Source organism: Dendrobates tinctorius, unplaced genomic scaffold, assembly GCF_039654945.1.
Source record: "Dendrobates tinctorius isolate UK_male_01 unplaced genomic scaffold, ASM3965494v1 ptg000035l, whole genome shotgun sequence".
NCBI classification, from domain to species: domain Eukaryota; kingdom Metazoa; phylum Chordata; class Amphibia; order Anura; family Dendrobatidae; genus Dendrobates; species Dendrobates tinctorius.
In genome coordinates, this window is record NW_027361703.1 from 4,484,486 (window position 1) to 4,511,556 (window position 27,071).

General features: G+C 43.4%; 1 protein-coding gene across 2 annotated transcripts in view; it reads right to left on the reverse strand.

Annotated features, from left to right (window-relative positions):
* Positions 1–27,071, reverse strand: part of NELL2 (neural EGFL like 2) — a 549,962-nt gene that overhangs the window by 166,073 nt on the left and 356,818 nt on the right. For both annotated transcript variants that reach the window (XM_073573236.1, XM_073573234.1), the window contains exon 12: positions 18,000–18,128. In XM_073573236.1, the coding sequence (XP_073429337.1) occupies positions 18,000–18,128 (129 nt within the window). The remainder of the gene's footprint in view (positions 1–17,999; positions 18,129–27,071) is intronic.

The following is a 27,071-nucleotide window of genomic DNA, read 5'->3' on the forward strand; positions in this document are numbered from 1 at the left end:
AGTGGCTCAACATTAAATGAATACTATATGAATAATGGTGCTGAAGGATGGAATTATGCTTTAAAAACAGATGATTCAGTAAAATCTTTTGTGACGGACTATACAATCAGGGCTGCCACTAGGAATTTCAGGGCCCCATACTGGCAAAATTTTCATGCCCCCTTAAGATTCCACCCAGGCTCCTCCCCAGCTCCGCCTCCACACAACAAAATCTTCCACAGTCCCACCGCCCGCTCTTGCAAAAACTCATCTTCTGCACCACGTTCTCACCAATCTGATATTAACAGTTCCCAGCAGTCACCAGATCACATACATAGCCAGTAACTTTTGTTTTGGTCAAAAGAATTTTTAAGTCGCCACCTCGACAAGGTAGACTCTTTTGGCCGGACCCTACTCTACTCTACTCTAACCTATTAAACATTTCTTAAAATATCCAAAACTCTTTTTAGGTCTATTTTTATTTTCTTTATTTTTCTTTAAGGGAATGAGTCACATATATTTTTTAGAATGACCATTAATACCACATACAGGGGACAAAAACCATCACACCATGACCAGACCATACAATACCACCACATAGTGACCAAATAATACCACATACAAGGAAAAAAGACCTCCATTCCATGACCAGATCACATACTACCATCATGTAGTGACCAAATAATACCACATATAGGGAGAAATTCCACCACACCATAACCAGATCACATACTATCACCCCATAGTGACCGAATACTACAATACTGATCATTAACCCCTTAATCCCATATGACGTACTATCCCATCCATGTGCCCTGGGACTTAATTCCCAGGGACGGGATAGTACGTCATAGCGATCAGCGGCGCCCACGTGGTGAGCGCTGCTGATCGCAGCTGGGTGTCAGCTGATTATCACAGCTGACTCCCGTCACAATGTTTCAGGGGTGGTCACGGACCGCCCCTACACGTTAACCCCTTGCACACCACGATCAAACACGATCGCGGTGTACCGGGGGTTAAAGGGAAGCATCGGCAGGGAGGGGGCTCCCTCCGTGCTTCCCTGAGCCCCCCACGGCAGCGCAATGTGCAGGCCCCCGAATCCAGCCGCGGGGGGCTCCTTCCCTGCAGGCCCCCGAATCCAAGATGGCGACGGGGACCTTCGGGGGCCTGCAGGGAGCCGGCTTCCTCAGTGCCTGCAAAGCGCAGGCACGAGGAAGCTGTAACGTCCGTCTGCGGTTCTGGGCTGCAGCCAGACAACACCCCGAGAAACACTGATACCCTTTACCCCTATACAGGGATCTGGATATACAGCAGAGCCCAGGAGGCGCTGTCTGAATATGAACAGTGACCAGAGCAGGACGGTCATCAGAGAGGAATAAAAACGGGACCAAAAGCGTAGTCGGGAATCAGAGTCTTAACCGAGCGGACAGCAGAAGTACAAGAAACGGCAGACAATAGCAGAGTCAAATTCAGGCCAAGGTCAGAGTCAAAACCAGGAGGGCAGCAGAGGTACAGAATCGTTAGGCAGTAGCAGAGTCAGAATATCCAGGCCAAAGTCAAAAACCGGGATAATAGCAGAAGTACAAAATCGTCAGGCAATAGAGGGGTCAGGAATCCAGGCCAAGGTCAGCGTCAGTAATCAGGAGAAATGCAAGGTACAAAAACGGCAGGCAACAGAGTAGTCAGAAGTTCAGGCTGAGGTCGGAGTAAACGATAGGCAATCACAAGTAACATGTAGGGGAACCAAGAATATATCCGGCGGCTTGCAAGCCCAGTCCCAAGGTATTTGAGGGATCAGGTCGTCCCTCACAGGCTCCTGGGCTGGTGATGTCATCAGGACCGCCCCCAGGAGCAGACCTGATGATGATGCACCAGCCCCATCATGACTGACAGAGGAGCGGAGTCTGCGTCCAGTAGACGCCTGCGCAGAAGCCCTTTCATTGTTGCCGCCATCACTCGGGCGTGAGCCACGGCGCCTCCTAGTGGTTGAGGGCGGAACAGCAGGCCCCGAGATCGACGACGACATGTCAGTCCGGCGTCTCCTGGTGGCCGAGGCCTGGACAGCAGGCTCCGAGCCCGAGGGCGGCGTGACAGTCCGTCGCCTCCTAGTGGCTGAGGGCGGAACAGCGGGCCCTGAGTCTGACGGCGACGTGACAGAAGCCTGCTGCACTGCCTGTGACAGATCGCTGATCTGTCACAGTGATCTGTGATGTGACAGATCAGCGATCTGTCACAGGACAGTGATGTCCCACCTGGGACAATGTAATAAAGTAAAAAAAAAAGCGTTAAAATAATTTAAAAAAAAATCGCCAAATAAATTAGAAAAAAAAAAATATTCCCCCAATAAATTCCTTTTTTGGAAAAAAAAAAAAAAAACGATAAAAGTACACATATTTGGTATCGCCGCGTCCGTAACGACCTGCCCTATAAAACTGTCCCATTAGTTAACCCCTTTAGCGAACCCCTTAAAAAATAAAAATAAAAAACTAAGCAAAAGATAATGATTTATTATCATACCGCCGAACAAAAAGAGCAATAACGCGCGATCAAAAAGACGCATATAAATATCCATGGTACCACTGAAAACGTCATCTTGTCCCACAAAAAACAAGCCACGATTCAGCATCATCAGCGAAAAAATATAAAAGTTATAGCTCGCAGAATAAAGCGATGCAAAAATAATTATTTTTTATATAAAATAGTTTTCATTGCATAAAACCGACAAAACATAAAAAAACAACCTAAATGAGGTATCGCTGTAACCGTACTGACCCGAAGAATAAAGCCGCTTTATCAATTTTATCGCATGCGGATCGGTGTAAACGCACCCCCCCAAAAGAAATTCATGAAGCGCTGGTTTTTGTTCATTCTGCGTCCCAAAAATCAGAATAAAAAGCTATCAAAAATGTCACATGCCTAAAAATGGTACCAATAAAAACGGCAACTTGTCCCGCAAAAAATAAGACCTCATATGACTCGGTGGGTCAAAATACGGAAAAATTATAGCTCTCAATATGTGGTGATGCAAAAACTATTTTTACAATAAAAAGCGTCTTTTAGCGTGTGACAGCTGCCAAGCAAAAAAACCCACCATAAATAGTAAATCAAACCCCCCGTTATCACCCCTTTAGTTAGGGAAAAATAATAAAATGAAAAGAAAATGTATTTATTTCCATTTTCCCATTAGGGTTAGGGTTAGGGCTAGAGCTAGGGTTAGGGCCAGGGCTAGGGTTAGGGCTAGGGTTAGGGCTGAGATTAGGGTTAGGGTTGGAGTTAGAATTGGGGGTTTCCACTGTTTGGGCACATCAGGTGCTCTCCAAAAGCAACATGGCGTCTGATCTCAATTCCAGCCAATTCTGAGTTGAAAAAGTCAAATGGTGGTCCTTCCCTTCCAAGCTCTGCCATGCGCCCAAACAGTGTTTTACTCCCACATATGGGGTATCAGCCTACTCAGGACAAATTGCAAAACAACTTTTGGGGTCCAATTTCTCCTGTTACCCTTAGGAAAATAAAAAATTGGGGGCAAAAATATCATTTTTGTGGAAAAAAATGATTTTTTTATTTTCACGCCCGGGAGTATAAACTTCTGTGAAGCACTCGGGGGTTCAAAGTGCTCACCACACATCTAGATAAGTTCCGTGGGGGGTCTAGTTTCCAAAATTGGGTCACTTTTGGGTAGTTTCAATAGCTTAGGTACATCAGGGGCTCTCCAAACGCACATGACACCCGCAGACCATTCCATCAAAGTGTGCATTCCAAAACGTCACTACTTCCCTTCCGAGACCCGACGTAGGCCCATACAGTAGTTTTCTCCCATATATGAGGAATCAGGGTACTCAGGACAAATTGGACAATAAATTTTGCAGTCCAATTTCTCCTGTTACCCTTGGTAAAATAAAAAAAATTGAACCTGAAGTATTTTTTTTGTGAAAAAAAGTTAAATGTTAATTTTTTTTTTTTAAATATTCAAAAAATTCCTGTGACGCACCTAAAGGGTTAATAAACTTCTTGAATGTGGTTTTGAGCACCTTAAGGGGTGCAGTTTTTAGAATGGTGTCACTTTTGGGTATTTTCTATCATATAGACCCCTCAAAGTGGCTTCAAATGTGATGTGGTACGTAAAAATAAAATGGTGTTGCAAAAATGAGAAATCGCTGGTCAATTTTTAACTTCCTAACAAAAAAAAATTTTGGTTCCAAAATTGTGCTGATGTAAAGGAAACAAGTGGGAAATGTTACTTATCAAGTTTTTGTGTGCCGTTTCTCTGTGATTTAAGGGCATAAAAATTCAAAGTTGGAAAATTGCAAAATTTTCGCCAAATTTCCGTTTTTTTCACAAATAACAGTGGTCAGAATTGTAAAAATTGGCCCGGTCATGAACGTGCAAACCACTCTTGGGGCTTAAGGGGTTAATAAAAAACACAATACTAATGCCATTATACACAGGAGCTCTGTATATAATGTCAGTGTACAGGTAATACAGTGATCTCCATTGACATTATACACAGGAGTGCTGTATATAGTGTACAGGTAATACAGTGATCACTAGTGACTTTATATACAGGTAGATCTGTATTTAATGTATAGTGTCACTGTACAGGTAACACACTGACTCACCAGTGACGTCTCTACCTGAAGTCCGTCATCTTTGCTTGTCTTTTTCATGCAGCGTAGACCGCCATAATTTCTTCCAGCTAGGACTTGTCTCTGCATAAAATAACACAGTTACCTAGAGCCTGCCTTCCAGAGCACATTCCCCACTTTTTCCCTTTCTTCTACACTACATATCTGAATACAGGTGTGCACCCACCATTAATATATAATTAGTTATTATGGAATCCACCATTCCAAATATAAATTATAATCCACCACTGCGCCCCCACCAACTACAAATAGCCATTTTCCCCACCTAATAAATATATACATTAATTAGCCCCTGTACTCTTTCCCCAATTCATTACCAGTCACTGCATCCTCAACGCCCCCACTATGTGCCTCTCGCTCCCCTGATTCATTATATTTACATGCCCCTTCTGCCAAAATTCATTGTCATGTCTTCTCTTTCTCCCACCCTCTATTCATTATCAACTGCTTTACCCCACATTCAATACATCAATGACTCCCATCACCATCAAAATTCATCATTATTTGCTCTCCCCAGGTCCTCATTTGCTCTCCCCATCCCCCACCTTTAATTCAATTGCTGTATCCCATCCTTCACTTCATCATTTGCAGTCCCCTCACTTCATCATTTACTGTCCTCCTCCCTCTCACTTCATCATTTACAGTCCCCCATTCCCCCCACTTCATCATGTGCAGTCCCCTTCTATTCATGTGCAGTTCCTCTCCCCCCACTTCATCATGTGCAGTCCCTTTCTGTTCATATGCTGTTGTAACAAGGTGACACGGGGTGGTAGTCATGGGTGAGTCCACTTGGTCACAATCAAATAAAGCAGCACTCTGTAGCACCATAGCATGCAAATATGAAATATAAAAATTGAATTGCATTACTGCACTAGAAATATGATAAATTGAGGACGCTTAGCGCATAAATTGGCCAATTCATGTGTAGCTGGAAGCGACGTTAAGGCGATTCTCGCTTCCAGGACCTAACTTAATGCCAATCCTCTATTAGACTAAAGTCTTCATCTGTATGGGAACCTAATGTGAATCCTCTCTTGGACTGAAATCTATCTCACTATGGAGGGGAAGGGTCCTGATGTGATTAAAAATGCCTGAGCCTAAGAGGTGGAGTGCTCAGTGAGAAGGCTAATGAATACAAATCAAGAAACTGACCGTCACATCCAAACATAAACTAGGTGTGAACATGTGCTTATTTAGAATCACCAACTCATATACAATCAAACAAAAAAAGCAGCACTCTGTAGCGCCATAGCATGCAAATATTAAATATGAAAATTGAATTGCATTACTGCACTAGGAATATGAAAAATTGAGAAAGTTTAGCGCATAAATTAGCCAATTCATGCTAATCAATTGTATTCGAGTCTTACAGACACAAGTACAATTGAAGCGCTAAACGCCAGGATTATTGGTGGAGCTGAACACACTGATGATGGGGAGGGGTATTTACTACTTGGGGGGGAATTTATTGCTTGTGGGGGGGTATTTACTGCGTGTAGGGGGTATTTACTACTTGTGGGAGAATTTAGTGCATGTGAGGGTGTATTTACAGTGTGGAGGGGGTATATACTCGGTGTGGGTGGTGTTTACAGTGTGGGGGGTATTACTGTGTGCAGGGGGGTGCTTAATGTGTGTGCAGTGTATTTGCTTCAGGGGTGAGTATCTACTGTGTGTGGGGGAATATTTACTGGGTGTGGGTGGTGTTTACTGTGTGATGGGGATTTGCTGCCTGGGGGAGTATTTACTGCCTGTGAGGGGTATTCACTGGGTGTTGGTGGTGTTTACTGTGTGGGGGTGAATTTACTATCTGTATGAAAAACAACACAGCAAAACGCCTAGTGTGAATGTAGTCTTAATGTAAAGAAAACAGGAGAAAAGAGAAAGAGGTGGAAAATATAACTATGCTAGGAGCAGAGTAAAATTGTAAGGGAAGAGAAAAAAACAAGAAAACACTGAATAAATGAAAAGAAAAATAAAAGAAATAAACATGAAAAAAAGAAAAAGAAAAGAAAAAATAAAATTAATACAAATAAAAAAGGGGAAAAACAAAGAGAAAAGAGAAAAAATGAAAAATAGACAATAAGTAATAAAAAAAAACATTACTAAGAAAGAATAAATAATAATAATAAATAAGAAAAGCCTGATGTGCTCCAGATCCCTAAATTCATGGGATGATGAGATTCTGAATATAAAATGGATCAAGAAGAATATACTGCTGCATTCACATAATTCTGATACTGCAGATGAGGGCAATGTCCTATATATTAATATATTTTACTGTATTGCAGTTATCTATTGTTAATTGAACGATACAATACCTGCAAGATTGTTTTAAAATGGATATTTACCAATGATTGTAACAATAATAATTCTGCACATAGATATTCTCATAAGAAAGACCAAGCCTCACTTATATTTTCCTAAATATTCAGGGTTTAGGTTTATTAACCTTTTGAACTAACCGGCAGCGCTGTAGTTGTTCAATAATAAAAGGTTTCATCAAAAATACATATTGAACGCACAGTGCATATATATATACAGTGCAGACCAAAAGTTTGGACACACCTTCTCATTCAAAGCGTTTTCTTTATTTTCATAACTATGAAAATTGTAGATTCACTCTGAAGGCATCAAAACTATGAATTAACACGTGGAATTATATAATTAACAAAAAAGTGTGAAACAACTGAAAATACTGTATGTCTTATATTCTAGGTTCTTCAAAGTAGCCACCTTTTGCTTTGATTTCTGCTTTGCACACTCTTGGCATTCTCTTGATGAGCTTCAAGAGATAGTCACCGGAAATGGTTTTCACTTCACAGGTGTGCCCTGTCAGGTTTAATAAGTGGGATTTCTTGCCTTATAAATGGGGCTGGGACCATCAGTTGTGTTGTGCAGAAGTCTGGTGGATACACAGGTGATAGTCCTACTGAATAGACTGTTAGAATTTGTATTATGGCAAGAAAAAAGCAGCTGAGTAAAGAAAAACGAGTGGCCATCATTACTTTAAGAAATGAAGGTCAGTCAGTCTGAAAAATTGGGAAAACTTTGAAAGTGTCCCCAAGTGCAGTGGCAAAAAATAACAAGCGCTACACATGAGGGCCGCCCCAGGAAAGGAAGACCAAGAGTCACCTCTGCTGCGGAGGATAAGTTCACCCGAGTCACCAGCCTCAGAAATCGCAGGTTAACAGCAGCTCAGATTAGAGACCAGGTCAATGACACACAGAGTTCTAGCAGCAGACACATCTCTACAACAACTGTTAAGAGGAGACTGTGCAGCAGAGCCTTCATGGTAAAATAGCTGCTAGGAAACCACTGCTAAGGACAGGCAACAAGCAGTAGAGACTTGTTTGGGCTAAAGAACACAAGGAATGGACATTAGACCAGTGGAAATCTGTGCTTTGGTCTGATGAGTCCAAATTTGAGATCTTTGGTTCCAACCACCGTGTCTTTGTGCGACGCAGAAAAGATGAACGAATTGACTCTACATGCCTGGTTCCCACCGTGAATATGCAAATAAAGTCCGTGGAGCCTCATTTAAGAGTCTCAAACACGGGACTAGCCAGATCTTCCTCCAGGGAAGGGCCACTTAAAGGGCCACTTAATATGGTGGTAATGGTGGTTTCCGAAAGGAGCCACCCCTTGGCTGGGTCCTTCCCTGGAGGAAGATCTGGCTAGTCTCGTGTTTGAGACTCTTAAATGAGGCTCCACGGACTTTATTTGCATATTCATATTTCCCAGGGAGCATTGCACCTAGGATTTCACTGATTGAGCGCCTTTGCCGTCTGCCGCAGTGTTTTCTTTGACTGGTCTCCCTGAGGTCAGTGATTGTTTCGTGATGTTGGTTCCCACCGTGAAGCATGGAGGAGGAGGTGTGATGGTGTGGGGGTGCTTTGCTGGTGACACTGTTGGGGATTTATTCAAAATTGAAGCATACTGAACCAGCATGGCTACCAGAGCATCTTGCAGTGGCATGCTATTCCATCCGGTTTGCGTTTAGTTGGACCATCATTTATTTTTCAATAGGACAATGACCCCAAACACACCTCCAGGCTGTGTAAGGGCTTTATGACCAAGAAGGAGAATGATGGGGTGCTACGCCAGATGACCTGGCCTCCACAGTCACCAGACCTGAACCCAATCGAGATGGTTTGGGGTGAGCTGGACCGCAGAGTGAAGGCAAAAGTGCTTTGCATCTCTGGGAACTCCTTCAAGACTGTTGGAAGACCATTTCCGGTGACTACCTCTTAAAGCTCATCAAGAGAATGCCAAGAGTGTGCAAAGCAGTAATCAAAGCAAAAGGTGGCTACTTTGAAGAACCTAAAATATAAGACATATTGTCAGTTGATTCACACTTTTTGTTAATTATATAATTCCACATTTGTTAATTCATAGTTTTGATGCCTTTAGAGTGAATATACAATTTTCACAGTCATGAAAATAAAGAAAACTCTTTGAATGAGAAGGTGTGTCCAAACTTTTGGCCTGTACTGTATATATATATATATATATATATATTTATATACAGTATATATCTAATATATAAAGCTCAATGTGGGTGTGTAAGTATGTATGTATGTATGTATGTATGTCCAGGATTGGCATCCGCATCCTCGCAGCTACAGCCACAAAATTTGGCACAGTCACACGTCTGGACCCCGAGAGCGTCATAGGCCATGTTGTGAGGTGAAATTTTAACCCTGCGCGTTCCAATTCAACAAACAATTTTACCCCTATCTACATAATGGGGAAAAAGTGTATGTATTGGCATCTGCACTGTCGTAGCTACAGCCACAAAATTTGGCACAGTCACACGTCCGGACCTCGAGAGCGTCACAGGCTATGTTGTGAGGCAAAATTTTAACCCCGCATGTTACAATTCACCAAACAATTTTACCCCTATCTATGTAATGGGTAAAAAGTGTATGTATGTATTGGCATCTGCACCGTCATAGCTACAGCCACAAAATTTTGCACAGTCACATGTCTGGACCCCGAGAGCGTCATAGGCTATGTTGTGAGGCAAAATTTTAACCCTGCACGTTCCAATTCACCAAACAATTTTGCCCCTATCTACACAATGGGGCAAATGTGAAAGGAAAAGTGTTGGAGGCAAATTGACAGCTGCCAGATGTGAACACGGGGGACTTAAAGAATGAGAGCGATGGCGCCAAAGAGTAAATACCGTACAGTTGCTAAGGTGGGGCCCTGACATGGGATAGTCACCACACATGGGGATATGAACACACACAAAATGCACCACACACTACCACGTGCTTCAACACATATACCACCCTCAGCACACATTTCACCACACATACACCAACCTCGTCACATAAAAGTCGAAACACAAAAGTCGCCACTCAAAACTCGCCACGCTGTCTCAGAGCTGTTTAAAAGATGAAAAATTAGCTGTGATTGGTTGCTATCAGCAACAGTTTTCTTTGTAGACAGTTGTGGTAACTGAGGCCTATTATTCTTATCATTTCTATGGTGTTATTGTCCTTCTGTAAAGCTGGAAATAACACAATTTATTATCATGTCAACACAGACCACCCTCTGACACAGACTGCAGGGGGAGCCCACTATCACACAGGATAGGATTAGATACATGGCTCAGCAGTCAGTATCACACAGGATAGGATTAGATACACAGCTCAGCAGTTAGTATCACACAGGAGAGGATTAAGGCCCCTTTACATTTAGCGATGCACCAGCAATCCCGACCACGATACGACCCGGTCAGGATCGCTGGTGCATCGCTAAATGGTCGCTAGTGAGCTGCCACAGAGGCAGATCTCACAGTGATGTAGCGACGCAGCAGCGGTCATTAATTACCTTTCAGACGCGGCATTCCTGACGTCCTCCAGCCCGCGTCTGCGCGTCGCTCGTCGGCGCCAGCAGGGAGCCCAGCAGGAAGTGCCCGACGAGAAATCGAGCTGCATGATCTCGCGCGATCAGCGACAGACAGCGGTGGAGCCGGTCGGAGGTAAGTATCACACATAGCGATATCGCTAGCAATATCGCTGCTGCGTCACAAAATTGGTGACGCTTTAGCGATATTGCTAGCGATATCGCTATGTGTAAAGCCCCCTTTAGACACATGGCTCAGCAGGCAGTTTCACACAGGATAGGATTAGATAGGATTAGATACACAGCTCAGCTGTCAGCATCACACAGGATAGGAATAGATACACGGCTCAGCAGACAGTATCACACAGGATAGGATTAGATACGCAGCTCAGCACACAGTACCACACAGAATAGTATTAGATACACGGCTCAGCAGACAGTATCACACAGAATAGGATTAGATACACGGCTCAGCAGTCAGTATCACACAGGATAGGATTAGATACACGGCTCAGCAGTCAGTATCACACAGGATAGGATTAGATGCACGGTTTTTATGTGCAATATAATAATTATAATTTGTTATAACTAACCACAGTTGGTTACTATGCCCAGGCAACACCGGGCTCTTCAGCTAGTATATATATATAAATTATATATTTATCAGTTTATAAAGAAAAAAAAACTATCTATCTGTCTATCTATCTCTATGATCTCTCTCATTGTGACATCAAAATAAAACCGATGTCACAAGTGATGTGATGACATCATCACATTCTATAGCCATTGTTGCGGCCTAAGGGAAATTATTGCCTTACAGACTCCCAAGGGTGAGGCAACCCCTTTTGTTTTTCATGACAAATAAAACAAAAATTGATTACAAAATGGATAAAGATGGAAGAAGAACCCAAAAAGATCAGGTTCTGAGAGAGAAGAGAGGAATTAATGAAGAGCAGGTACCATTGTTCGCTTTAGGGCGAAAAGACTTTACTCTACCAGACATGGACACTGACGCCTCAGAAATGGCGTCCAAATGTCAAACTCAGGAGAAAATGAGAAAGACCAAAAGACATGAGATCCTTACAGAGAAAAGGAAAATAGAGACCATCATGGAGTCTCACTCTGGAGCCTCCGCTGAGCTTCAGAGGGCCATTATAATCTTCTTGAAAAAAATCGGAGATCTGTTCCCTGAAATACGGAGAAGGAACAAAGATGACATCCTCAATAAGCGGAGAAACATCAGCGCAGAGTTAGAGCTGGAAGAGGTTCTCCAGGAAACACAGAGACATGTCACATTCTCCAGATCTGAAAGTCTGGCGACACCAAACCTACAAAGAGCGGCGGCCCAAAAGAGGATCAGAAACAGCAGAGACTGGGTTGTCCAATATAGAAGATGTCTCATCTATGCCAAACCCATTATAAATGGGAATGGTGCATTACGGAGGCCCAGGACATCAGCTGAGAACATCTCCATCTCAGAGAACAAACAGCTGAGTGATTCTCCATCAAACACCTCACTGGATAAAGAGGAGCCAGGTAAGATGGACACTGCTCTGTGTCATAAGACTGGGGTGAGGGGGATTATACTCCTAATATTATGTACTGGCCACAATTATCCAAAGTGCAGAAAAACTGTCCTTGTTGTCCATAGCAACCAATCACAATGCGCTTTCATTGTTCTATAGAATGTTAAGAAATGGAATCTGTGCTGTGATTCGTTGCTATTGGCAACAGGAACTTTTTTGCTATTGGACAGTTTTGATTAATGAGTGCCCAAATATTAGACATTTCCTGTTCTGTTTAAAATTATAATATACTAGCTGAAGAGCCTGGCGCTGCCCGGGCATAGTAACAAAGTGTGGTTAGTTATAACAAATTATAATTATCCTCCATCCCATAGTCCAGTGCCCATATACCCATCACACATCCTCCATCCCATAGTCCCGTGCCCATATACCCATTATGACATCATCACCATGGCAACCGTTATGACATAACCATCACCATTGCAACCTATTAAGACATCATCTTTACCATGGCAACCATTGTGACAGCATCTTTGCCATTGCAACCTATTATGACATTAGCGTCGCCATGGCAACCATTATGACATGCCCGGGCATAATAACTAACTGTGGTTAGTTATAACAAATTATAATTATCCTCCATCCCATAGTCCTGTGCCCATATACCCATCATACATATCCACCAACCCATAGGCCCGTGCCCATATACCCATCATACATATCCTCCATCCCATAGTCGAGTGCCCATATACCCATCACAAATCCTTCATCTCATAGTCCCATGCCCATATACCCATCATACATATCCTCCATCCCATAGTCCCATGCCCATATACCCATCATACATATCCGCCATCCCATAGTCCCATGCCCATATACCCGTCATACATATCCTCCATCCCATAGTCCAGTGCCCATATACCAATCACACATCCTCCATCCCATAGCTTGCAACCTATGATGACATCAGTGTCGCCATGGCAACCATTATGACATCATAATGAGGGGCGGGGCTTGATACACACACACTTTTTCCCATTATGTAGATAGGGGCAAAATTGTTTGGTGAATTGGAACGCGCGGGGTTAAAATTTCACCTCACAACATAGCCTAGGACACTCTCGGGGTCCAGACGTATGACTGTGCCAAATTTTGTGGCTGTAGCTGCGACGGTGCGGATGCCAATCCCGGACATACACACACACATACATACACACACACCCACATTGAGCTTTATATATTACAGTAGATGCTCTGGAGCTATATTTGTTAACCTCTTGTTGACAGGATAATATTTCGTTTTTTGCCTCCCTGCTTCGAAAACACATAACTTTTTTTTTTATTTTTCTGCCAATGTAGCTGTATGTGGACTTGTTTTTTTACTGGACCAAGCTGTAGTTTTGCAGGACACTATTTATTTTATCACTCAATGTTCTGGAAAACAGGGGAAAAAGATTCAAAATGTGGTAAAACTGTGGAAAAAGAAATTCTTCCATTTTTTTAACTGTGTTCATTCATTTGTGGTGAGAATGACCTCACAAGATGTTTCTCCACGTCAGTTACAATTATGATAATGCTGAACATGCATAGGGCTTTATAACAGATAATAAGGAATTATATTTATAAACTGGTTCGTGTCCCCATTATTCTAAGACGTTGTAACTTTTTGATTTTGATAACTCGATGGAGCTGTTTGATTTTTTGCTTGGCATGCTGTAGGTTTTATTGATACCTTTCCTGGGTAGACAGAACATTGTGATATCTTTTTATTGCAATTTGTTAGGTGGATACAGCGCCTCCAAAGAATGCAAAAACAAATCAGGTGACAGCTATGTAATACAGTGAGCATCTGCCTGGTACGGTGCATGCTCAGCTACTGAGCCCGCTCCATACATTTGCTGCACATCATGACAAACATTTCCATTATGCGTTTGCAAAGGGGTTAATAATCTTGTATCATCTCAGCAGATGGAAGCCTTATGATACCTTGCGACATAGCAGCCATGCCAGCAGAAGACGTTGATGAAGCTAAAATCTGTATTTCACCCATTAAAGAAATGGTCAACACTCCAAATACTATTGACCTTGCCAGCCTTGAATTCCAGAAAGTTCTTACACACGGACGCTTCGGAAAAGTAAGTGTGAATCTATCCTCCTCTGTATTCTACCAATGTATCCTGCACAGATACCCAGGAGGGATGTACATATTAATTACAGGATGCTCATATGTAACGATAATTGGGATAAACTAGTGACATATTACACATTAATAGATGAGTTTTTGGTCTGATCTGTTGTGATTTTTCTCCAGGTCATCTTGACATCAGATCTGGTCAATGAAGGACTGCTGGTCATTAAGATCATGGACAAAAGATCTTGTAGGGAGGACATTTTCTCTACAGAGGTAGAAGTCATGAGAATGGCTGCTGGGCGCCCCTACCTAATGTCCATGCGGGCGTATATGGAGACACAAACCAATTATGCTATATCCATGGACTATATGGCTGGAGGAGACCTGTTTAACCACATGGCAGAATCGATGCTGTTTAACACAGAGACAACAAGGTAAATGTCTTGTACTAAATGTTAATAATCCGCTGTAGTCCTAGAGCAATGAACAATGACAACAAGAAAACATAATGACATGAAAAGGACACGTGTATGAACTCCTCATGTTCTTTGTATGATTGAGCATGTAACCACTGATCCACCCTTTAATTTTTACTCCACAGACTCTTTGCGTCAGAGATGGTGTGCGGACTCCAATTCCTGCATGAACACGGCGTCATACATAGGTAATCATTTCACCTCCATAAATCTGTCACCTGTGACTCTCTGTTGTCTCCTTACATATCTAATGTAGAAAATTCTTTTCATGAATTATCCTCACAAACAGTGTCTGCTCCTTCTCCATGCAGCGACCTAAAGCCAGAGAACATCCTTCTCCAAGACAACGGACACGTCAAAATCTCCGACTTTGGCTTATCAGCCATGAATGTGTTTGAGAATGGCATAGTGAATAAATTTGTTGGCACTCAGGGTTACATAGCACCAGAGGTAAGGAACGTCTCTGCGTGATTTATGCCGATAGTAGGATTGAGAGTTAATCTGATCCCAATGTATCCTGCTCAGATCTAATCACAGACCGGCCCTCATAGTATGTGTGTAATTCTCCTTCCCGGTATATTCAGCTTCTCTCTAATCTCATGTTTCCACAGATAATGGACTGTGAAGGCTACAACCATCTGGCAGACTCATTTTCATTCGGCATCATCCTGTATATGATGAGTGTAGGTAACCGGCCATTCTATAGCGAAGGCTCAATGGAGGAGTACCACCAGTCTCTGCGTGACCATATCCCTTATTTTCCATCAGGGATCTGCATAAATTACATCCATATCATGAAAGGGGTAAGTAAGATCAGATGGATAAGGATGATGGAGATTACAAGAAGAGATAGAAGATAAGATGTGGACAGTCCATAGACATTGTGTAATAACTTATCAGTAATATATAATCTAATGACTAATGGTCTCTTTCATTTTCTAGCTTCTTTGCAAAACTCCATCTGCCCGATTTGCCATTACATCATCTATCAGATCCCATCCGTTTTTCCACTTCATAGACTGGAGCGATGTGGAGTGCGGCAGATCCGACCCACCATTCCCATATTACTATCTAAGTACAACATATACGTACATCCATAATGTTGTCACTACCCAGTAACACACTTACCCACGTTACCCCTTATTGTTATATCCCCCAGTACACTGTATATACTGAATGTGAGGAGCTAATTCTCAGACGTGTATATTTCTCTTCTTACAGCAGGAGTATTAGGCTGATAACAGTCAGCCCCATTCCAGTAACATCCAGGAATGAAGATTTAAATTAATTGGATGAGACGACAAAACTGGACTTTCTCATTTAATGAACTGTGACAAACCTACTGAACTTCCACCACATAACATCCATGTAGATTTGAGCACCAAACATCCAGGGATTTATTCCGATTGCCATACTTGGGGTCAGGAAAGAATTTTTTTCCCTTGATATGAGGATAATCCAACAATGAGTCCTCAGGGTTATTTTTCGCCTTCGCCTTAGATCAACATAGCAAGTAATTAAAGGCTGAAATTGAAGGACTTCTTTCAGCTATACTTGCTATGTCACCATCTGGACGACTCATCTACAATGTGGTGATAAGGAGACTACCAGATATGGACAGAAAGAAGGCAGCGGCTGCTCCTTCACCTTCCGGTTATGGACTGAAAGAAGGAAGCGGCTGCTCCTCCACATACCGGATATGGACTGAAAGAAGGAAGTGGCTGCTCCTCCACGTACCGGATATGGACAGAAAGAAGGAAGCGTCTGCTCCTTCACTTATAGAAAATGTACAGACAAAAGGAAGTGGCTGCTCCTTATCTTACTTGGCCATGTACAGACAGAAGGCAGAGGCTGCTCCTTCACCTACTTGACCATGTACAGACAGAAGGAAGTGGCTGCTCCTTCACCTACAAGGCCATGGACAGATGGAAGGAAGCGGCTGCTCCTTCACCTTTCTGCCCAGGGTCAGACAGAAGGCCATATGGTTAATTGCGATGCTGTAGGAATCCAGGAGGCCTCCAACTACACAGATCACATGTCAGATCCTGCTCTTCTCCTCTCATGTGTGATCCAGACCTGGATGTCCAAAATCGGCACAAGTGCAAACCAAGGCCCGAGGAGCGGAATCATCATCATCTGCTCTTTTTTACAGAAAGTCACAGTATTATACACTTTCTTTTATCATCATTGCAAATTAATAACAAATTTATTGCACAAATACATTTATAAAACATCTATGCTGTTTTTGGTTAGATTCTTCTCATATACAGACCTGCTTTTTTATTTTTATGGATATCATCATCAAGACCTGGACAAGGTATTTTGGTGCTTAGGCAGATGAAACCAATGGTTCCCCCCGAGAAAAGGAATTGGTTAGAAGCTATAATAACAGGAATTCTAGCGCTGCTGTTCTCCCCTTCAATCAGTCCAATAACAATCTCTGATGACCACTTCCATTAACTGTTACCTTTGTCACCAAAATATATCAGCAAAAGTAAAAAAAATGTGGTGTACTTTAGAGGTGAGGCATAACAGGGAGGGCAATTTCAACTTTTCCCTGGGCTCTGTTGGACGTGGCCACCAGTCCCCCTAGCCTTCCCTGCATCCAACAGGGCCCAGGGAGAGGCTAGTGGTGACTGCTGGCCTCCCTGGCCCTGTTGGCTGTTGGATGGATGCGGCCCAGTGGGCCCCAAGTCACCACGGAGCACTGTCTGCAGCCAAGCCTCTTCTCACCGCCCGTGGCGCCCGGACTCTGGAGACCGGAGGGAGACTCACCCTGCTCGCCTGCCGTCTCCACCTGGTCGTCAGGTCTGTGGCCTGCCCGTCGCCTTGTCCGGTCCGCCTCCTCTGGTCTGGTCTGCCGTCTCCGCCTGGCCATCCACCGACAGCTTCCACGTGGCACACCACACGCTGCTCTGCTCCAGAATGAGGAAGTGGAGCAGTGTGTGACGTCACACCAGGACCATGATGCACCCAGCTGAAAACTACAGTGCCCATTTCCGTTCACCCATGCATTTACAACACTGTGGTGTCTCTTTAAAACACCACAGTGTTGTTATGCATCGGGGGCGGTCGGAAACTGCAGCCTGCCCCGAACAAAATGTCGGGGGGCCCGTGCGCGGACCGGGGGCCCGAGCGCAGAGCGGGCTGCCAGCGTGCTTGGGGCCCTCGGCCAGGCTCCCCTTTTTCCTCCTAATCTCCGGGCCCCATACTGTAGTAAGGGCAGTAATGCCCTGATGGCAGCCCTGTATACAATAAGCTTTATAAGGTACCATGGTACAAGATCAAAGATCGTTAAAACCAGCATCTATTTAGTTATACAGGACATGTAACAGGGTGCAACCTAAATGGTAGAGATTTCCATTTTCTTATGTATATGAAGTATATGTACCTTCGCAGTATGCATTGTCTTCTCTAAGAGCCCGGAATCCATCACGACAGATGCAAACAGCTTTGTCATCTAGGTTTTTGCAGACTGAGTATTCCACACAATTATGTCCTTCCGAGCAGAAGTCATACCCTTAATGATAAAACAAGTTTGAGTTATTTTTATATAACAGTTATTGGTTGTGCAGAATCCAGTAAATACTGATAAAAACTAAGGCGAGTGATGCTATATAATATTCCCGGAGCTGCAGACACTATACATAATACATAAAGCATATCAAGAAACAAGCACAGGCAACAGACAATTCTACGTCTTGTAATAAGTAAGGGCTGTATAAGTGTACGGTGTACCCATCTGTTACAACTACTTGTGCCTGAATACACAAAAAGAATCCACCATCTATACCAAGCACAAGCTTTTCTTAGTTAACAGATGATTGGACACCTCATTTCTTTACCCCCCCACCAAGAGCAGTCTGAGGTTGCAGAACTAATTTAATGTACATAAATCCAAATTCTAAATTAAAAATTGATACATTTTTAGTTAAATTGATTTCTTAAAATACCCAAAAGGACCAAAACACTCCACATATATAAAAGGAGGGGATCAAAAAGAATCTCCTCAAATAGGAGAAGGGCGAAATATCTACACAGCGCCTGTGGGGCCTTAATTTTTAGTAGGTCCTTACATTTTTATTTAAGGCAGCTCCCTTTAAGGCTCTTTATCTACATTGTCTAATATCAGATTTTCTACCCCCTTTTCTCCTGATGAGCCTGACATCTCATGGGGGAAATGCATTGGTGGTAGCATATATTTTTGGAGGTATATTCTGTCTATTACTATTAACAATTTGCTGTCCTGTATGTTATTCCCAGATCACGGTCAATAGGCTTGTATTGGTTTGTGCTGTTATGTGCTCTATTAGCAATTCTTTGCTCTGTTAGGGTGTGTGCGGATTTGGCCCTGCGGATCCGCAGCAGTTTCTGCTGCGTTGTACAGTACCTTTATTTTCTATGCAAAATGAAAACCGCAATGCAGATGCTGCGGAATTTTCCACGCAGATTTTAAAACCGCAGAAAGAATTGACATGTCAATTCTTTCTGCGGATTCCGCTGCGGTTTGCCATCTGCTCCATTGTAGAGATGATAAACCGCAGGGCAAAACCGCAGGCTAGTCTGCAGGTCTTCTGACCTGCGGATTTACCTGCGGATTTAACTAAATCCACGCAGACAAATCCACAGAGCATTCCGCAGCGTGTGCACACACCCTGAAGAAATGTTCGGGTTATGTCAGGGCTCAGCCAATGTTAAGCAGGGGTGCCACTTATGCTATTTCTGTGTCTTAGGTAGGGGCTACTAGGAATTAGTTCCCTGCAGGGACTGTGTAGATGCTTAGCCCTCACCCTCCTTTTGAAGGGATTCTATGTAACAAATTTTAAAGGGTTAATTAACTTCTCTTTTGCTTTCTTTTAGGGTACAACATCGTTAAGCATCATTGTGCTTTGACTTACGGTATGCTCGGTAGAATTCCAAAAGAGGTTTTACAGAAAAGTAGACGCCAAATGATTCTGTGGCGCCCCTGAGGGTTCAGTCGCCACAGAGGTACTGCACCTCCTCCTGAGGTGTGGTACCCCACCATTCAGGTAAGGTGGACACCCCTGACCACGCTCCAACACCTGCATCCCACACAACACAGTAGTGTAGCAAAGCACCCTTTGGTGGCTCCCTGCTTTGAACACGATGCGTGCTAGGAGGCGGGTGGAGTTTAGTCTGCACTAAAGAGCGGGAAGAGGATAGGAAATGGTGAGTTGGACACAGGAGTCTGACGAGGTCAGACCTGTGTAAGGAGATCCCCTGAGAGGGATGAAGGAAGGAAAGTGCTGCAGCCGACCTCAGTGATCTGGGTCCGCTGGCACAGGAAAGGAACACTGAAAGAAAGCCTGACTCTCCATAAGAAGGAAAGGATTAGTACAGAATGTGAGGAGAGAAAGAGAACAGAGGATTGAGGGTTAGAAGAGAACCCCTCTCAAGTTCTAGGCGCAAGGCCGGGGTCCGGTCCCCGAGGTTGTTTGGATACTTATGGTCCCGCAACAGACACCGGACGAATAGAAGTTTGTCATCACTTTATTCCCACATCAGACTTGGGAGCACAACAGCAACGAGATAGAGCCGGGACTTGGTAGCAGAGAGTCCCCGAAGCAGGCTACAGCTGTCTGCCGTACAAGTAGAGTTCATAGGAACATCGGACAGGAGGAACTCCAGTGTAACTCAGTACTAGGAGTACTTCACTTAAAGGCGCTAAGAGGGAGACGTTCAGAAAAGGCACATAAGTTGGAGGAGTGTTGGAAAGGAGTGCTTCATCTTGCCTGGAGGTTGACTGAGCTCCTGACCCGGAGGACACGGCACCGATGCGGGCTCTTGAGCCACCACAGACTGTGAGTAAAGCTTTGGAACTACATGCCCTGGTGTCCTCCACTTATTCCTGCGTCAAGTCGCCCAGCACTGCTACATCCCTTGCGCCTGACACTACACCATCTAAGTGTCGCTACATTCACTCTGCCCTGGGACTACAGCCCTGCCTGTGGAGGGCTATACCATCACTGCTGCACCACACCATCTGTCCTAGAGGAATATTCTGCAGCGTCGGCTTAAAATCTACCTTGCCGAACACCACAGGTGGCGTCACGACTTACACATTGACACTGAACATTTACAATGGGCGCCCAGGGCCACGGGCCGGGTTTCAGCTACCGTGACATCTCCCATTGAGGACCATCGGGCCTGGTACCGAGTACCCCACTGCCCTGGGTGTGAGGGCGACCCAATTTCGTTTGGGTAAAATAAATTAGACAGGGAGTACTCACACTCTTCCCCTCCAAAAATGGCTCCCCACTGTTGCCATCTCTGCAGTTTGGCTGCAGCTATGGCATCATCCCAACAGCATACATCACCGCTGCAGCCAATTACTGTGCTCAGGTGCTCATGTTCTGTACATCAGAACAGGAATCATTTGGGGACCACTTTTCTAAAAGTGGAAAAGCTCTTTAACATCGCCAGATGTTTTGGTAACCATCTATAGATAATTTTGAATATGTAGGTAAGAAATATGGGCTACAAGCCTTAACCACTTCATGACCAGAGGTGGTTTCATTTTTGTGTTTTCGTTCCCCTTCTTCTCAGAGCTATAACTTTTATATTTTTCCGTTAACATGGCCATGTGAAGGCTTGTTTTCTGTGGGATGAGCTGTACTTTTGAACGACACCATTGGTATTAGCATATCACGCACTGGAAAATGGGAAAAAAATTCCAAATGCGGTGAAATTGCAAAAAAGTGCAATCCCACACTTGTTTTTTGCTTGGCTTTTTTGATAGGTTCACTAAATGCTAAAACCGACCTTCCATTATGATTCTCCAGGTCATTTTGAGTTCATACACACTAAACATGTCTAGGTTCTTTTTATCTAAGTGGCAAAAAAAAATTCCAAACTTTGTTGAAAAAAAAATTGCGCCATTTTCCGATACTCGTAGCGTCTCCATTTTTCGTGACCTTGGGTTGGATGAGGGCTTATTTTTTGGCGGGTCGAGCTGACATTTTTAATAATACCATTTTGCTGCAGATATGATCTTTGGATCGGCCATTATTGCATTTTAATGCAAGTTGTGGCGACCAACAAGACGTAATTCTGGCGTTTTGACTTTTTTTTCTGGCTACGCCATTTACCAATCAGGTTAATCCTTTTTTTTATTGATAGATTGGGCGATTCTGAACACGGCGATACTAAATATGTGTATGTCTTTTTTTATTGTTTTATTTTGAATGGGGCAAAAGGGGGTGATTTGAACTTTTATATCTTTTTTATATTTTTTATATTTTTGAAGACTTTTTTTAACCTTTGGCATGTTTCAATAGTCTCCAAGGGAGACTAAAAGTTGCCATTGCTCTGCTACATTTCTTTAGATATTCCACACCACTGATTGGCAGTTTTCTGCCTATGCACAGTGCCCACAGAAAGCTGCCAATACGTGATATGGGTGGGGTTATACAGAGATCAGCATTCAGTGAACTGCTAAATTTGCAGCTGATAAAACAGGAATTTTCTCAAATGCCCAGAAAGTGACACATCACTGGAATCAGGGTATCTGCTACTACATCATGCTCCTCTCAGATTGTGTAGCAAAACCCTGGTGACAGATTATTTTTAAATTAGATTTCCGTAACCCAGTAATCCTTAGGATTCCTTCTATTTTCAGTACATGCCACATCTAACGTAGTAAATTTCATATTGGTGGTCTTCCCTGTTTTTCTTATGAATTATCTTAGTAGTCACATTCCGATCAGGGCAAATATACCTACTAAAATCTGGAAAAGTATTGTTATCACACATAGAATCATTGTAATAAAGGGAAAAAATTCAGCTACAAGATGTTTCTTCTTTGTTAAAATTCAACAGGAGCCTGCACATGATGACATAGGTGTAGCCTTCTGTATCTATACCATCATATCCCAATCAGAAATAAAAGAACATTATATTTCCACGATGATGCTGCTATATGCTGTCCCCAGTAACCATGGCAATAAAGGAATCCTAACAAAGACTGCGAGATTCATTCTGTTTTATGTGAAGTGAGATATTAGATTACTATTCCCACACTGTATATTACCCTGTTCTCCCCAGAAGGAGAGAATGCATGGGATTACAAATCAATGGACTGCTGTGAGTCCTACATCCATATTGAATCAGAGGCAAACATGCGAGCGGCTAAGGAGTAATGCCATAGATGGTGGGATGGTGATCCCATTTCAGCGTGTGAATCATAGATACTATACTGTATCTGTAATATATGCCTAGAACTGCAGCCAGCAAAGAGTATATGCTGCATGATTAGCCGCTACATGGCCATCATTGTACCAAGGCAGGTATACATGTAGCAATTATCTGGGCCGTGTATCAATGCAGCTAGCGCCCCTACAATAAAAAAAAAACTGTTCAGAATAAATTATTACATATGAAGATCCAATGCAACTTTTTTCAGCACTAAATGTTTGCTTTTGTTGGAAAAAAAAGAGGCTGTCCACCCGGTAACCCACAGATGGCGTCACCATCAATGGTTGTGTATTCCCCAACATGAGTGGGCTGTCTTCATTAGCTTGCTTAGCTGCTACATCAGTCTATAAAACCCCCAAGGCTATGTTCCCATGTATCGTAATAGTGCGTTTTTTCTTGTATTCTTTTTACCCTATAAGGTTCTATAGGGAGCATTAAAAATACACAAGTAAAAAAGCTGTTACATTTTTTAAGTGCACATCGCTTCTGCATAAAAAGATGCTGCTTCAAGTCATCAAAACAACACATAAAAAAGGAAGAAACAGCAAAAAAAAAGAGCAAGTAAAGATAGCACACTGACTGTTTAATCCAACTGGAATAATATTAAAGAGCTTGTCCACTACTTGGCCCCGATAAAATAATAGAGCCTACACTCACCTCCTGTGCCGACACCGTTCCCGCAGTGTCAGCATTCACGGTCCTAGGGCTATGATGTGTTGGAGTGACATGTGATGCCTGGCACCCAATTAGCGCTGGCGTCACTGTCTCCGCCTTCAGACAAACTGAGCATAAAGAAGTCCGGGATGAACTGCAGCTCTGGCTTCCTCTTCCTCACTGGTGGAGACAGTGACACCAGTGCTGATTGGCTGCCGGGAATTACATGTCACAACACTGCATTACAGCCCCGGGGAGAGCTAATGCCAGCACCGGCATGGGAGGAGAGTATGAGCTTTCTTATTTTATTGGGCCGAACATTTAGTTTAAGAAGGGGTTGTCCTACTAGTGGACAATCCCTTTATAATACTTTACAATGTTTATTAGTAATCCCATAAAATTGAGAAAAACATCAGTGAATTCTGATATATATAAAATACAATCACTACATTAAAAAAACTCCCCAGGGCACAGAATAAAAGGTAATTATTATACTCTGAATATATACAGTATACAGTAAATAATTATTGGTCTACCAACCATTGGTTATGGCGTCTTAAAGATCCACCTAGCATTATTCAATTGCAGTTACCACTAGGTGGCCCATCCTGAGGATAGGCCTATGCCCTTTGGAGTTTTTTTTCATCTATTGATTGTATTTTATATACTGTATATGAGAATTCCTTGTCATCAAGGGGGTTTGCAATTCCATGATGTGGTATGTGAACCCGGGGTTATTCGTTGTATACTTCGGAGGTCGAAGACAGATATCTATAGCAAGGGTTGTATGGTGGAACTGAGGGTGGTGGAAGGAATAATGGAGTGCCCGGTATATAGAGCGTCTCAATTTTTGTTAATAAGGGGTGATGCCGGGGGTTCTTTGTTCATTCATCAGGATGGTTCAGCTTTGTCTAAATTCCAGTTCATAGCCATATTCAGGAGGTTGCTTAGGTTCAATTGGCATGGATGATTTTAAATTCGGGTCCCATTCGTTTCGTATAGGGGCAGTGACAGAAGCGGCCAGGTGGGGCCTTAGTGCAGCAGCGGGGCACAAGATTGGGAGATGGGAGTCGTTACGTTTTGCGTCATATGTAAGAACAGGAATGCTGGATATTTAACAGTGGAAAAGGGGGTTTGGCTTGTGGGGTTGCAAGTTACAATTTTGGTTGATTTCTTTTGCAGATGGCCCACTATTGGTGTGGGCATTAGGACACTCAGACGTGATGTGGGGAACTTTACGGGATGGCATCAGACCGTCCGCCTGGCAGCTAGGGTTAAGACAGGATGAGGCAACGGTCAGGTGGATTGAGATTAGTGGAATGCTATGGTCCAGGTTGGTTCCAGAATTTTATGTTTATGTGGGTTTGGATAGACCCCCGGATGTTTTATTGATTCACAAGGGGGGTAATGATTTGGGGGTCCACACTTCCAGGGATTTGGTTTGGGACATTAAGTTTGACTGCTTGTGGCTCATGGCTGCTCACTCGGGGATGGTCATTGTTTGGTCTGATATTGTGGCTTGTTTGGCATGGAAATATGATCGTTCAGTGAAACGCATAAATAAGGCCCAGATTAAGGTGAATCCGGAGGTGTTGCGTTTTTTTGCTAGGAATGGGGCGGTGGTAATGCGGCATCGCAATCTGGAAGTGCCGTCCAGGGAGCATTTACGTTGGGATGGGGTACATTTGACACCTATCGGTATAGATATCTAGGCACTGGGTTTGAGAGAGGGTTTAGAGAAGGCTGTTAAGGTGTGGCAGGACATTCATGCATAAGGTATCATGCATGTCTGTCGTGGCGGGAACGAGTCTGTAGAGAGCCAGGTGATGGTAGCAGAGGGGGGAGTAGGGGGCCCGTTTTGGTGGGGCAGTTACCTACACCTCCTCTATTTTGCTTCATTTGGTGGTCAGAGTATAATTAGTTGCAACGGTTTTATTGAAAAGGAAACATCATAAAACATGAAATACATTCATATTAGAGTACAAGGATCCCCTTGCAGGGGGAAATATACAAGAAAAGACACAATATGTCATATGTTATCCTTGACTTCGTAATCTAAATTTTTAGAAATTTGTAGAAGAACAATTATAAGATGACTAATCTAGTCTTAACGAGGTGGGGAGGGAGAGAGGGGAGTATGTAATGAGTGTCAATAGTATAGAGTAAATAGACGTGAGGTACTAGAGAGTTTGTTTTAGAGACTATAATTGTAAGAGACAACTACCATGTCAGCCCGCTTTGCAGATAAAGATATCATCCTGGAAAGGTCATCATCCCCATAATTTAGATAAAAGGGATCCCTACTGGGCTGAGGTCTCAGCAGGACAATTTAATTGGTGGCGCCATTCAGTAGGGTCATCGAACCGGTGTGGTGCAGTTGAGGGCATAAGGAGGAGGGTCCTCGAATCGGTGTGGTGTGGCTAAGGGCCTAAGGTGCGGCTGATGGCGCAACAAAGCTGGTGCACGGCTTCCATAGACCCCGTTCCTTATTTGTCCCACCCACCCACCTCTTCCGACAAGCCTATAACCTGCAGTAACCACCGATCGACCAAACCGCTGCACGACCAGCTCTACCCTCGCCTACTGTATTATCACCCATCCCTTGAAGATTGTGAGCCCTCGCGGGCAGGGTCCTCTCTCCTCCTGTACCAGTTATGACTTGTATTGTTTAAGATTATTGTACTTGTTTTTATGTATACCCCCCTCACATGTAAAGCACCATGGAATAAATGGCGCTATAACAATAAATAATAATAATAATAATAATAATAATTTGTCAATGTTATATTGATTTGTTCATTTTTGTACGTAAATATATTAATAAACAGGGCTGCTGTGGCCTATTTATTCAAAAGGCTCGGAATGTGTCTGTGGTTATTGTAGGTGTAAGGGTTACATAAGATGGAGGTTGAAAGGGGGGCTAATTCAAACATTACTAGGTCAAGTGGGGCCCGTACTGCAAGCCACAGGCTGTAGAGGGGAGGGCCTCATGAACACGATGTATGCCAGGCCCTAATAGGGGTTAAGCAGAAGTAAATTAAAATGGAGGTTTTTGAGGGGAGGGTGGAGGGTTAGGATATAAAATGGTGGCATAAGGGAAGGTAGGAGGCGTTTCAATTCAAATTATGGTGGGAGTTAGTAAAAGGGGGTATGAATGGGGCCTTTTGATTGGTTAAGGGGAATAGGTATATAAGGGGGATAGGAAGGGGTAGGGACAGTCTGTTAGTACATCGGAGTCCCACCCACCTGCCCTAGGAAGCTGATAGCAGGTAGTTATTGTTTTATTTAGGTTGACTTATGAGGTCTGGGGGGTTGCTTGGTTGATTATATGTCATGGCAGTTGGTGGGAATGGGTCTGTGGAGAGCCAGGTGATGGTAGCAGAAGGGTGGAGTAGGGGGCCTGTTTTGGTGGGGCAGTTACCTACCCCTCCTCTATTTTGCTTCATTTGGTGGTCAGAGTATAATTTAAATAAAAGGGGTCACTACTGGGCTGAGGCGTCAGCAGGACAATTTAATTGGTGGCGCCATTCAGTAGGGTCCTCGAACCGGTATGGTGCAATTGAGGCCATAAGCAGGAGGGTCCTCAAATCGGTGT